We start from the raw sequence: 14838 nt of genomic DNA, 5'->3' as shown, positions 1-14838 counted from the left end.
TTGCTGGAGATACGTCAGGTTCTTGTGATCCGACCAGACCAGGAAGGGGTGACGGGCTCCCTCCAGCCAGTGCCGCCACTCCTCCAAAGCCATTTTAACGGGCAGTAGTTCTTTGTCCCCTATGGAGACGCGGTACGACGTGAACCGGTGCGAAAAATAGGCACAGGAATGCAGCTTAGGTGGTTCCCCAACCCTCTGGGAGAGAACAGCCCCAACGCCCAGATCAGAGGCATCTGTCTCGACAACGAAAGGGAGCTCAGGGTCAGGAACCCGCAGCACTGGAGCACTGGTGAAAAGACCCTTGAGAGTCTCGAATGCCTTCTGGGCTTCAGGGGTCCACGTGAATTTCCCCAATTTCTTACTAGTGAGGGCAGAGAGGGGAGCAGCAAGGGAGCCGAAATTCCTAATAAACCGTCTGTAGAAATTGGCAAAACCCAGGAAACGTTGAACCAACCATACCGACGTGGGCACGGGCCATTGAGTCACTGCTTTGATCTTGGCGGGATCCATAGTCAGGTGACCCTTGGTAACAATAAACCCCAAGAAGGCTACCTCGGAGACATGGAACAGGGACTTCTCCAGTTTTACGTAGAGATGGTTCTCTAGTAACAACTGGAGGATGCGGCGTACGTGTTGCCGGTGTTCTTGAAGGGAACGGCTATATATTAAGATGTCATCGAGGTACACGTAAGCGTATTCGTCCAGAGCCTCCCTTAGTACACCATTAACAAACCGCTGGAAAGCCGCGGGTGCATTCATAAGCCCAAACGGCATAACCAAGTACTCGTAATGCCCAGAGGGCGTGTTGAAGGCGGTTGTTCAGCAATGTGTTGCTGAAGTTACCTGTATTAAATAGGCTGCAGACAGCTGCAGTCTATCTGGCTTGATTGTCCCCAGGTCTAGCTCGCGTGCTCCTCCTAGTGGCGGCAGTAGGCACGCGCCTGGGTCTAACCCTGACAATAATCACTTCATATTCTTTCTCTCTCACTCTGTCTCTCTCTATGCAGCCCCATCAGAACATGCTAAGACTAAGTGTGAGCAGGAGAGACAGACTGCATTGAATAAACACCTGATAGGAGCCTTCATTCCTGAGTGTGATGAGAAAGGCAACTACACACCTCTGCAGTGCCATGCATCCACAGGATACTGCTGGTGTGTGGACAGTCTGGGGCAGAAGATAGAGGGCACAAACAAACCACCTGGGACCTCAAGTCCCAGCTGTGCAGCTACAGGTAACCAGGCTAGTGCAGTGGCACAAAGAAATAAGTGCAATTAATGTGATTTTAGGCCTGTCTCATGGTGAATGCATGAGTTCCTTTTTTCCCCCTTTATTTAAAAGAAGAAAAGTCAGCAACAATGAGTTGTAACGTTTAGCTCCGCCCCTCCATCCGGTCATGACTTTTCTGTTTTTCATCGTGTTCCCCTGACATGACTCCGTCAGTTTGTTTCCACACCCCTCGTCATTGTCTGCACCTGTTGAGTTCTTATTGTCTTCTGAGTCGTAGGTTATTTTCGTTGTTGTACGCGCTGTATGTTTGAATTTTTATGCTACATATTATCCACCCTCGGTTTCCCCACGATATTCCAAGGTTTCCTGCTTTCCGGTTTGTTGTTTATTCTCTGTTATGCCATCTATGCATCCCGTTTCTATTCCGATGTGTGGTTTACGTAATGTCTGTTTCGCTCATCTACTGGGCAAATAGCAGAACTGACTGAAAAGTAGCGCTAAAATGAAAGACAACCCCACACACACACACATACACACAAAGCTAAAAAAATATGCCAGAATGTGCTTTATTGCTTTATTGCATTTAATTTATAATTACTTCATATTCTTTCTCTCTCACTCTGTCTCTCTCTATGCAGCCCCATCAGAACATGCTAAGACTAAGTGTGAGCAGGAGAGACAGACTGCATTGAATAAACACCTGATAGGAGCCTTCATTCCTGAGTGTGATGAGAAGGGCAACTACACACCTCTGCAGTGCCATGCATCCACAGGATACTGCTGGTGTGTGGACAGTATGGGGCAGAAGATAGAGGGCACAAACAAACCACCTGGTACCTCAAGTCCCAGCTGTGCAGCTACAGGTAACCAGGCTAGTGCAGTGGCACAAAGAAATAAGTGTAATTAATGTGATTTTAGGCCTGTCTCATGGTGAATGCATGAGTTTGTTTTTTCCCCCTTTATTTAAAAGAAGAAAAGTCAGCAACAATGAGTTGTAACGTTTAGCTCCGCCCCTCCATCCTGTCATGACTTTTCTGTTTTTCATCGTGTTCCCCTGACATGACTCCGTCAGTTTGTTTCCACACCCCTCATCATTGTCTGCTCCTGTTGAGTTCTTATTGTTATCTGAGTCGTAGGTTATTGTCGTTGTTGTATGCGCTGTATGTTTGAATTTCTATGCTACGTATTATCCACCCTCGGTTTCCCCACGATATTCCAAGGTTTCCTGCTTCCCGGTTTGTTGTTTATTCTCTGTTATGCCGTCTATGCATCGCGTTTCTGTTCCGATGCGTGGTTTACGTAATGTCTGTTTCGCTCATCTACTGGGCAAATAGCAGAACTGACTGAAAAGTAGCGCTAAAATGAAAGACAACCACACACACACACACACACACACAAAGCTAAAAAAATATGCCAGAATGTGCTTTATTGCTTTATTGCATTTAATTTATAATCACTTCATATTCTCTCTCTCTCTCTCTCTCACTCACACACACACACACACACACACACACACTCTCACTCTCTAACTCTATCTCTCTATCTCTCTCTCTCTGCAGCCCCTTCAGAACATCCTAAGACTAAGTGTGAGCAGGAGAGACAGACTGCATTGAATAAACACCTGATAGGAGCCTTCATTCCTCAGTGTGATGAGAAGGGCAACTACACACCTCTGCAGTGCCATGCATCCACAGGATACTGCTGGTGTGTGGACAGTATGGGGCAGAAGATAGAGGGCACAAACAAACCACCTGGTACCTCAAGTCCCAGCTGTGCAGCTACAGGTAACCAGGCTAGTGCAGTGGCACAAAGAAATAAGTGCAATTTATGTGGTTTTAGGCCTGTCTCATGGTGTCTATACGAGTTTCAGTACTTTAGTTGTTTTAATAGTAATGAAGGACTAACACACCTTTCCAGGTAAATTGGTTAAGTGATACAGACTTAAATTTGTAATTGTAATTCAGTATACAGGTCCAAAAAATCAGCATATTGTGATAAAGTTAATTATTTTCTGTAATGTACTGATAAACATTAGAGTGTCACGTAGGGCTACGCCCCCCTCTCCTCGTTGTCACTCCAATGTCTCTGATCCTCGTGGTTCTGTTGTTCCGTGCCCCTAGCCCCGCCTTGCTTGTCTGTTACCCCGGTTTCTGTCTGTCTACCATGCCCATGTCATGATCGTCTTCACCTGTGCTTTGTTTGCGTGGTGTTTTGTTTGAAGAGCTCCGCCGTGCTTATGTGTTGTTGTTGTTGTGTGTGTGTGTGTGGCATGGGGAGGACCAGGGCACTCTGCCCTGGGAAAGCTCTTCATGTCCGTTGTTTGTTTGTATGAAGAGTTTCGCCATGCGTTTGTGTTGTGTGTGGCACGGCGAGGACCAGGGCGTCTTCCCTGGGAAATCTCTTCATGTTGTGTGGTGTTAAAAGTGTGTACGTTCGAATGGGACATGTGGATCAGTGTGCGTCGCTCGTTTGTGTTGTGTTGTGACGCGGATGCCGCTCGTCACTGTCGCCTCGCTCCCCGTGTGTCTTGTGTTTTATGTGGGGAGTGACTGCGAACCGGAGCGGCGCGTCACTAGTGAAACGAGCGCGCACGTGTGGGTCTCGTTTTGTTCGTTGTTTGTACACGTTTTTTTTTTTTGTTTGTCTAGTCTTTGCGTGTTCGTTGTGTCCTAGCGTGCTTGTGATTTGTTATGTTCAATGTAATTCCATGCATGCTCCTCCCCTTAAATGTGTGTTTGGGGGGGGGGACCGGCTGTGGTCCCGTGCCACAGAGTGTTTCACGGAGGGTGTCTCTCCTGACAGAGGCCCTGACCAGTAACGTGGGGGGTTCTCCTGATTAGAGGAGACCCTTCCCCCATTGTAGGGGGGATCAGGGTAGTGCGCGTGTGTGCTTTGTGTTGGTGTGAGGTGGTGTGTGTGTGTGTGTGCACGTTTGTGTTTTCTGTGCAGGTAACCTGCACACACACCTCGGACAAATAAGGAGCCGTAGCTCCTCGTCCACACACTTGTGGGGCTAAGCGGCTGAATGCCGGTTAGGGCGTGAGGGCCCTGTGACCGACCGGGGCATGGTTTTGTGTTGTTGACGGCCCAGTCGGTCCAGGGTCCCGCCCAGGGAGGTGAGCTAATCTGTGTTTTATGTTTTGTTTCAGCTCCTGGACTGCAGGGGGTGTGTCCCTGCCTTGTCCCTGCCTTCCTGCCCCTTCATGTTTTGTGTGCTGCCGCTGTGCCACACACCTAGTGGAGGGGAGTGTGGCTTGGTGGGGGGGGGGTCTGTCACGGTACATCGGGCCCCCTACTGGTCACCTCCATCTACAGCGGCAGTTGTGGTGTTATTGTGGTTGTTGTGTGCGTCCCTCAGGTGGGCAGAGCCCGCGATTCGTCTCACCTGAGGGTGGTTTGTTCGTCTATATATGTCTTGTCTTTGTACCAGTTGACCGCTGGTCATTATATCCTTCATTTGGATCTAAGTCACGGGTTTTGGTTTGCGCACTTTTCCTATTAAACCATCCTTTTTCCCCTGAGACTTGGTGTGATCGCTTCTATTTTATTTTGCTCACCCTGCCCGTCACAACGGGGTTTAAAAAACAAACAACAAAAAATGTTTATAGGCCTACTATACGCACTGTGACGAGATGACAAATGGCACAACTTTTTTTTTTTTTTTTTTTTTGCCTTACGCGTTTTAAATGGTATGCCATGTTGAAAGACGTTGATGACATAACTTGCACTTTATTTTGTTTAATTCATATATATCTTGTTCAAAATACTCCCACACCTTTGAAGTTTTTTTAGTAGCCATTATAATCTCGGCATATGCTGACTATCCTGTAGCGTGTTCAGCTCCGCTCATTTGAATTGTGCAACTGCAGGGTGTGATTTATTAATGTGTAGTAAGAAAGATGCCTATTGTTAATGTGTAGGCTACACATCATTTTAAAATATTTATTACCAGAAATTAGGATGATTTTATTTGACAAAAGGCTATATATAACGAAAACAAAGACATTTCATGTAACAACTAATGCTTAGCAGCATCCTTGGGCAGCCCCATGCAGTTAGAATGGTACACTAGGGCACTAGGGGTATAGTCGACTATAGTCAAATCAGTTACTATTGCAGGTCACTCCTACTATGTAGTGCCCGTTCTGCCATTGGAACAGGTCCGCAGCCTATTTCCTAGATTATATAAATGGGTTTTCAGCCTAGCCTGTGTCTGAATCTCGAGCATTGACAGGGAGGTTATTCCATAGCATGGGAGCTTCATAGGGAAATGCCCTGCCTCCTGTACTAATTTTCTCTATTCTAGGTACTAAACAAGAGCCTGTACCTTTTAAGTGGGTCTTAGTGCACTAGGAGTTCACAGAGGTAATGTGGAGCCAGACCGTTCAGTGCTTTGTAGGTCATTAGAAGTATTTTATAATCAATATGACTAGGAACCAGTGTAATGTAGCTAAGACAGGGACAATATTGTCAAATTTCCTATTTCTGATAAGAACTCTGGCTGGTGCATTTTAACTCTATTATAACACCAAGATTTTTTACTGTTAAAGAAGGTGTGTTTGGGAGTCCATCAAAATGTATTATGTAGTTGGTGCACATACGCCTGATTGCCTGTGGAAGGACCTCTGTTTTGTTAGAATTAAGTGACAGTATCCAGCATCTGATGTCCTTCACACATTCCACAACAATATTGAGCTGAGATTTGTTCTCTGGTTTAGCTGAGAGAAATAATTCAGTGTCTAACAATGGAAACTAGCACAATGTCACCTAGAGGTGGCATATATAAAGAGAAAAGCAGGGGCCCTAAAACAGATCCTTGGGGGACACCAAAATGACTTTGTGTATGCTGAAGAATCTCCTTTTATTATGACAAATTGGTAGCCATCTGTTAAGTAAGATTTAAGATAGGTAAGGGCTACACCCCTAATCCCAACGTCTATCTATCTACTAATGTTGTGATCTGTGGTGTTAAATGCTGCACTAAGATCAAGCAGTATAAGCAAAGTGACACAACCTTGGTCAGAAGCCAAAATCAAGTCACTACCTATTTTGATCAGCGCTGTTTCTGTACTGTGATGTGGCTTAAACCCTGACACTTAATCTACCTGGTTGTGACTCAGGTAGGAGCTTATTTTCTGAGCTACACCTTTTTCTAAAATCTTAGAAATAAAGGGAAAGCAACTTGGGCTTTTTCGAAAGGAGCTATATAAATTTTTTTTTTTATTTGATTGCTTGCAGTGTTAATTTTGACAGCAATTTTTGATTTAGTTTTTGTCTTAATCTTTTAACTAAAATGTCATTTAGTTTTAGTCATAATTTTGTCCTTAGAGTTGTCTTTAGTCTTAGTCTAGTTTTAGTCGACTAATTATCAAAATAATTTAGTTGACTAAAATATAAATGGTGTAATAGTCATTATATACACTTGCACAAAATGAAACATTTATTAACCAGTTACGGACTATTATTGTTTGTATTTGCAATATATACAATAACAGATTTCCAAACAACAACTTTATTGACCTGGGGGGTGTTCCAAGAAGCGGGTTAAGCGAGAAAACCCGGGTAAGTTAACTCAGAGTTCACGGAAACTCGAGGTTTTCCGTTCCAGAAACCGAGCTTAGAGAGAACCGGAGTCAGTTACTATAGCAACTTATGCTCTGAAGCTAACCTGCTCGCTGGCAGGTTAACTTGGACCTGACCCAGAGTTACAAACACGTCATCATGACGTGTCCTTTCCTCGAAGATCATGTGGATATTGAAGCTCAGTTTATTCGCTGAGTTCTTCGTCGGGAACGCCTTATAAAACCCCGAATAGACATAGGCCTACTATCATTTTCGGATTATTTTTTAATGAACGTTATCGTTTTCAGCACAATCCATTACTTACATCAATAACTTTATCATTATAATAACATTTCAAATATTACACATCGCGGATCAGCCCTAAATTCTCTCCAGATTGTTATATATCAGTCTTCGTTTTTTGCTAGTGGAAGTTTTCTTTATAGTGTAGGAGATGCGGAATCTGTCATCAAAGCTACTGTATGTCGGTCTGTCCGAAAACTATGTCCGGCATTAAAATGACTAGTGCCCGGTTTTGTGGTGTTTCCTGGGCTTAAGCCAGTTATGGACATCAAAGAGGAATTCCACAGCATCATTGGTTTGTCTTTAATTCACACAGACAATAAAGAAATTAAGCAAAGGAGAGGCAATATATAACGAACTTCATTCCATTTACATTTTAAGGATTTCCTAGAGTGATTGGCTGTATTGATGGAACCTACATATGCTACCTATTCCAGCACCATTAGAACATGAAAATTCATCCATAGCATTAATGTACATGTACTAATCTTTATAATCCTTAATGAATAATGTACTTATCTTTAATGGTAACAAAAATAACGTAGCTATTGTAACTGACCGTTCTTCCCATCAAGATCATATGTGATGCTTCCCACCTCATCACAAATGTTGAAGCCAGATGGCCAGGATCCGTGTATGATTCCACACTGTACAACAAATCTGAACAGAGTAGGCCTGCGGTAGTTTTGCTAGTTGTTCACATGCAGTGTAATAGTTAAATCATTGCAAACCCTAGTGTGATTATAGGACATGACGGCCTCCTTCATGGAGACAGAGGGTATCCCTGCCTGTCCTATAGGCCTACCTTATGACTCCCTATTCAGATCCTGCACCTGGACCACAGTCCCGCTACAATCAGGCCCACAGCAAAACCAGGGCAAGAATTTAAATGACCCTAGGAATCCTTGAGGCCAGGTTCCAGTGCCTGAAGGGGCTCAGAGTAACCCCTGATAGGGCGTGCCACATAATAATGGCATATGTGGTATTACACAACATTGCAACCATGAAGAGCGACAGCCTACCATCTCTGACATGCCCACAGACGAGGAACCTTACATGCATGTGGGTGACAACAGAGATGGTGGAGTTGTCAGAGACTCCATCTGCAATCACTGCTTTCCACATTAAATCATGCACCACCACCCACTCCACCATCCACCCTGTAACCTTTTAATATACGTTACAGTCAAATTCACTGTTATGTTTCATTATTTCATTTTTCCTGTAAATAAATATATTTTATAATATATTTTAAGAATAAGATATAGTTATGTACAGCCATACCACTTTGTACAATATTCTTATACTTCATTTTTATCTGATGCCATGTGTGTTTCACACCACTCAGATTAGACCTGGAATTAGTAAGTGTTCAATAAAAAAATATTTAAAAACTCAATACAGTATTATAAAGGTGGAGAAAATAATAATATAATCGCACCCTTCTGCTAAATATAAAAATATCTATTTCACTCACGCATTAACTCTGTTGGCAATTTTTTGACATGCTGACTGCCTTTCTCTAGCAGCTACCGCAGTATTACATTTACGTTTAATAATATCTAAATATTCTGCATACGCAGTCATTAATACTTCAAGCTACAGTGGTGTGAAATACAATGTTCGGCTGATTTTCGCGTTTAAGTCCATGATAAATCCTATTTATCTGCGTTCCATTAAGAATGCCCGCGTGAACGCGCTTCTGTCTGGGTCAACCTACTCAGAGTTGAGCGACCCTGATTACTTTAACTTCGATCCGCCGTTTTGGAACCGAAAACTCTGAGTATGTCAGATCGGGGTAAGACAACTCCGAGTTCAGGGTTAAGTTTAGAGTTTGTTAAACTCGCTTCTTGGAATACCCCCCTGAACTTGAGCATGAAATTGAGCATAACAATAACAAAACATTGACGATCAGTACCTCTACCTGAAAAACATACAAAACTGGGTGCCGTAAAAACAGCAATGCCGTAGCCCACAGATGACGTTTCATTTGTCGTATTTTTCCCGACATCATCGTCCCGCATGGTTTACACACCATGTTTTTCTTGTTTTCTTGTCTAGTTTTTCTCAAAGTAAAAGGAGAAACGTGTCCATGTATCGCTGCTCAACCTTCTCCCTGCTGACATTGTCGAGTTAACTTCGAGTTGAATTTCATGAGTGGCCACAGTTCACAGGCTGGTATGGTCTTCCCGGGTTCTGTGCGATGTGAAGACGTTAGTTCTGATTGGACGTTACCCGGTTTGTCCCGCTTCTCCTTGTACCCTAAAGTAGTTATGGTTGGATCTCTTCTTAACTTATCCCTACCTTTCACTAAACTAAATCGGGTCTGATTAGATGTCGTCGCTGGCCAATATTTTCGTCTCGTTTTTATTAGTTGAGGGAAATGTCCATTAATTTCGTCATCGTTTTTATCCCTTCGTATAGTTTTTATTTAGTTATCGTCTCGTTTTCGTCATGAAAAAACTTCGTTGACGAAAACTATGACAAATTATTCGTCAACGAAATTAAGTTATTGCTTGTTTGTTTATTTACATGCTTACTTCTGTATTTATTTTTAGATAAGGCTGACTATGAGCTTCTGTGCAAAGATGGCACCAGGAAGAACATCAATGAGTATAAGGACTGTCACCTGGCTAAAGTCCCTGCACATGCTGTCGTCAGTCGCAAGAATCCAGAACTGGCCAAGCAGATCGTTGAGGTTCTTAGAAAACTTCAGGTATGCTATTGAAAACAGTATAACTAACTGTATTGCTTTTTTATCACGTAACAATACTCCATAATTAAAATACATTTGCCATGCAAGCCATACAAAACACTTGAATAATCAAATCAAATTTTTATTTATATAGCACTTTTTACAACAGTTGTTGTCACAAAGCAGCTTTACAAGTGTCCAAGCCCCCAGTGAGCAAGCCAAGAGTGACAGTGGCAAGGAAAAACTCCCTAAGGAGTTATAATAGGAAGGAATAATAATGTTGCATGTACAGAGAATTTGATGGTGACTAACTTTGTGCTCCACAGGGTTACAATCTCTTCTCCTCTGAGGGCTACACTGCAAAGAACCTTATGTTCAAAGACTCGACCAAAAAACTGGTGCCGCTGTCTGAGACCACTGACTCTTATTCATATCTCGGAGCAGAGTACATATCCACAATCAGGTTTCTAAAGAAAGGTGAGGCCTAACATACTCTCACAGATAAAAATGTCAACATAGTGTAGTCTATTCTATACCCTCGTTTATGTTACAGTGAATGGTGGGGGTTATAACAGCTTTGGTTCCTTCCTCAGAGATCAGCACAGACATCAATCCGGGTGCCATTAAGTGGTGTACTGTGGGCCATGCTGAAACAGTCAAGTGTGATGCGTGGTCGATCAACACAGTGGATGATCAAGGCAATGCCAAGATCATGTGCAGTGGTGCCCAAACCACTGACGAATGCTTACGCAAGATCCTGGTACTGTGGGCTCATATGCATGGGACATGGTTTCCCACCATAAGGGCTGTTTATAAGATGTTTAACTGAAACAGGCACAGTCATCTCTCCTCTTCATGCTTTTTCTTTGCAGCGTAACGAAGCTGATGCAGTAGCTATTGATGGAGGGCAGGTTTATACCGCTGGCAAGTGTGGTCTGGTACCAGCCATGGTGGAACAATATGATGAATGTGAGGAATACCAACTTACTGTATATTAAATACTATTTTTTATTTCAGCAAATGAATACAGTGTGTGTAATATAAAGTAGCTAATTAACTTTATTTGTATCTTTCAATAGCAAAGTGTGCTTCTGGAGATGGTAGGTGAAGCCTGTTGTACTTTTATGTTTTAAGTACTTTGTCAAGTGTAAATTTGGACCATACCAAACCAATTTATATCCATTGTATCCCATCAGCCACAGATGCTTCCACATACTACGCTGTGGCTGTAGTGCACAAAGACTCTGGTTTGACCTGGGAGACACTGAAAGGCAAAAAATCCTGCCACACTGGCTTGGGCCGCACAGCAGGCTGGAACGTTCCCATGGGTGTCATCCACAAGGAAACCAGAGAATGTGACTTCTGTGAGCATTTCTGTCATCTTCTGGTATTACAATTGCTTGAACTTTCATTTTACATTAGCTGCAGTGTTTTATGTTAGTCCAGACCATGGTTAGCAATGTCTCACTTGAATAGACTTCAATAGATTTCAATCACATTTTTTTGGCAAAAGACCAGAATAAAACATTGTTGTAATAAATAACAACTCCTGAACAAAAATTACCTGCCATTATCTAGGTTTACCAGACCTACATCTGCATATGACACATACAACGTGTCATACAATGCCCTTTATTTTGTTTTTTTAAATATTTTTTTATTCCACAGCTAAGTTCTTCAGTGAGAGCTGTGTTCCTGGTGCAGAGCCCACATCCAGCCTGTGTGCACTGTGTGCAGGCAGTGGCAAAGGAGTTGGGGGAGATGTGAAAAAATGCAAAGCCAGCTCAGATGAGCTTTACTTCGGCTATGCTGGGGCATTCCGGTATGGTTCCCATGAAACCAGTAGCACTTTATGTGCTATTATGTGAAGAAACATTCTGGTCAGGTCCAATTATATGTCATGTGTAGATTCTGAAATTGTATTATTGTGCTTGTGACTGTTCTCTCACAGGTGTCTGGCTGAAGGCACTGGTGATGTGGCCTTTGTTAAACATACAACTGTACAGGAAAATACAGATGGTACATCTGTAACTGTGTTAATAATAATAATAGATTATAACAATAGTCCTTTGTATTAATGTATTCATTGTAGTTAAGAGCCCCTCACATTTGAGCTCTAATGAGTCACAACTTCAATCATCAATATTTTCAGATGTTCACACATTCTGCATTTCCTCTCTAGGAAAAGGTCCACAGTGGGCTTCATCTCTGAAATCAGCAGACTTTAAACTGATCTGTCCTGGTGGCTCTGCTGACATCTCCAGCTACAGCACTTGTAACCTTGCAGTAGTGCCAGCCCACACCATCGTGACTCGACCAGAGAAGCACAGTGATGTGGTGTCTGTGCTCAAGGAGCAGCAGGTGAGTGCAGAGTAGTGCAAAGGAGATGGTATTAGTCATCCAACAAGCACAGTCCATGTAGTGTTAGACTGAAGGGTTTAATCCTTTCAGGAGGCGTTTGATAATCTGCTGTCATAAGTGCTGTATTCAGTACAGATTTAATGCAGTACTTAAGTAAACAAGTTACTTCAAAGTTAGCTGTGAAGCTTTGAATGTTACAGGAAGATTACCTTTGAAGGTAACACTACAGTAACTCTTATTTGATTTGCTGGTTAAAAAAATACTGGATTTTTGTTCGAATTGAATTACAGGTTTTGAGTTTGTGCACTTTATCTATTAAATCCTCCATTTTCCCAGAGACTGGCATGGTCACTTTCTTCTTTTTTTCACTCCCTCACCCAATACAATAATTGTTCTTCCTTTGCATTTCAGGCTAAATTTGGTGGTTCCAGCAATGACTTCAATATGTTCCAGTCAGAGGATGGGCAAAATCTACTCTTCAAGGATTCCACAAAATGTCTACAAGAGGTTCCACAAGCAAAGTCCTTCAAAGAGTTTCTGGGTGTATCCTATGTAGCCATCATGGACTCTCTTCATGAATGTGATAGCATTCCAGGTAAAACAAAATTATAAATATAACCTTTTTACTGAATTTTTTAACAGAAGGAAAAAGGAAAAAGTTAGATTTTTAGTTTAAAAAACTATGACTCTGCGATAGCAGCTAATACACAATTAACATGTGATCAAACATGCTTTTTTTCATGTCAGCAAGAGCTTTAGAGGTGGTGTAGATGCAGTTGGAGTAGACACTAAGATATATTCATTAGTGATGTTTGAAAGAGATTAAGCTGGTATAGAGGAGTGGACACTGTGTTTGGTTCATTGTGTTGCTGGTTATTGTTCGTGTAAGTTAGTATGTTCCGGTTTGTTCTGTGTTTTCATAATTGTTATATGTGCCTGTCTTGGTTCTAGTTCCTTCCCTGTCATGTTCCCCTTATATCCATACCCAATATCCATATTGGGTTTGTTGGCTCATTTCCCTCGTTGTATTAGAGGTTGTGTTCAGGTTTAGGTTTATTATCGCTATTAAATCCTTAGTCCAGTCTGGCCTCTTGTTTCGTTACAGTATTTGAATGTTAAAGTGGAGAAGCGGCTGTCCAGTCTATTGGAAGTTATAGGCCAGGCCATATTGCACTATTTGGAAGAGCTGAGAAGTTAGTTGACATCCTTTTTTCTATAAGTAGCATTGGTTATTTAAACATATAAATGTTTCCTGTATAAATTCAACTGCTTCAAGGGTTTCACAAACTTACTTTTTATGTATGCTTTGGCAATCTGTATGCAGATTACATTGTTTGATATTATATTGTTGTACTTTTGTCTTCAAGACAGTGCTGTATATTTGTTTTGTATGTTTCTAGTACTCATGAACCAATTTTCTTTTGTTTTCACAGAGCTGGAGCAGGCTTGCACCCTGCATACATGCAAATAGCAATAGTCCACTGTTTGCAGAAAATAGAACTATTGTCCAAAAGGAAATTGCATTATGGCAGATGAAATTGCAGAGTTGCAGGACAAGTGGCAAGGAACATTTAAAAAAATAAAATATAGTTCCAACTTTCTCTGTAGTAGAGGAATGATAAATGGGCTATACAAAGTGATGTAATTGTTTGCAAGATAAATTAATTTTGCCAGATTTTGGTCAAATACATTTGTTTTCATAAATGTACATGATGTAGAAATGACAACAATTGTATCCATATTAAATATCTCCCAGTATTTCCAGTGTCAGTCTAATAAAGGAAACGTAAGAGACCAAACATGTCTTGTCTAATTATGATTTTGGAGAAAGAAGTAAAATCTGTAAACTTGAATTTCTGATGATGCATTGCTTTAAAGCCAATTACTGCTTTGCACACTCTTGGCATTCTCTCAATGAGCTTCCACTAATTAACCCTAATAAAACACACCTGATAACCACTTCAGGTGACTACCTCTTGAAGCTCATTGAGAGAATTTCAAGAGTGTGCAAAGCAGTAATCAGTAAATCACTGCTCTATTACTATTTTGAAGAAACTAGAATATAAAATGTTTTCAGTTATTTTACCTTTTTTTGTTAAGTACATAACTCCACATGTGTTCGTTCATAGTTTTGATGCCTACAGTGAATCTACAATCTATCGCTAAACTCCGCCCTTCACTCACTGACTCTGCGGCTGAAACTCTTGTTCATGCTTTTGTTACGAGTCGACTGGACTACTGCAATGCTCTGCTGGCCGGACAGTAAAATCAAGAAGCTCCAGCATGTGCAGAATTCTGCTGCCAGTGTCCTGAGCACATCACCCCAAAACTGATATCACTTCATTGGCTACCCATCCAATACCGCATTCAGTACAAGACATTACTTTTGGTCTTCCGTTCACTACAGAACCTGGCCCCTCCTTACCTGTCCTCGCTAGTTTCACGCTACTGTCCTGCACGTTCTCTCCGTTCCGCTGATGCTCACCTCTTGGTTGTTCCCCCAGTCCGGCTACAACGGTTTGGTGAACGAGCCTTCAGCGTTGTTGGCCCAAAGCTTTGGAACTCGCTACCCTTTTCCCTGCGTTCCTGCACTTGACTCAAGACTTTCAAATCTGAACACTCCTGTTTCGGACTGCTTTTAATATCTCTTAATTGTTTTATATTTACTGCTGTACCTGACCTTTCTCCC

The 14838-nt window shown here is 42.0% G+C and overlaps 1 protein-coding gene across 3 annotated transcripts in view; it reads left to right on the top strand.

Annotated features, from left to right (window-relative positions):
* Positions 1-13934, top strand: part of LOC143483393 (saxiphilin-like) — a 32645-nt gene extending 18711 nt beyond the window's left edge. Inside the window, exons 6-20 of one of the 3 annotated variants that reach the window (XR_013122486.1) lie at positions 1008-1232; positions 1867-2091; positions 2788-3012; positions 9652-9809; positions 10115-10265; positions 10382-10548; positions 10661-10757; positions 10868-10888; positions 10985-11152; positions 11457-11610; positions 11740-11807; positions 11971-12149; positions 12561-12744; positions 13255-13342; positions 13583-13934. Coding sequence is in view for 2 of the 3 variants with exons in the window: in XM_076982235.1 (XP_076838350.1) it covers positions 1008-1232; positions 1867-2091; positions 2788-3012; positions 9652-9809; positions 10115-10265; positions 10382-10548; positions 10661-10757; positions 10868-10888; positions 10985-11152; positions 11457-11610; positions 11740-11807; positions 11971-12149; positions 12561-12744; positions 13583-13620 (2060 nt within the window). In the remaining variant the exon portion in view is untranslated. Of the gene's footprint in view, positions 1-1007; positions 1233-1866; positions 2092-2787; positions 3013-9651; positions 9810-10114; positions 10266-10381; positions 10549-10660; positions 10758-10867; positions 10889-10984; positions 11153-11456; positions 11611-11739; positions 11808-11970; positions 12150-12560; positions 12745-13254; positions 13343-13582 lie in introns of those variants that run through there. The other 2 variants (XM_076982235.1, XM_076982236.1) reach the window with 2 other exon arrangements.
* Positions 13935-14838: the final 904 nt, after the last annotated feature.

The sequence above is a fragment of the Brachyhypopomus gauderio genome, chromosome 19, assembly GCF_052324685.1.
Source record: "Brachyhypopomus gauderio isolate BG-103 chromosome 19, BGAUD_0.2, whole genome shotgun sequence".
NCBI classification, from domain to species: domain Eukaryota; kingdom Metazoa; phylum Chordata; class Actinopteri; order Gymnotiformes; family Hypopomidae; genus Brachyhypopomus; species Brachyhypopomus gauderio.
Note: the sequence above shows the minus strand (reverse complement) of the source record. Positions and strands in the feature narration are given on the sequence as shown.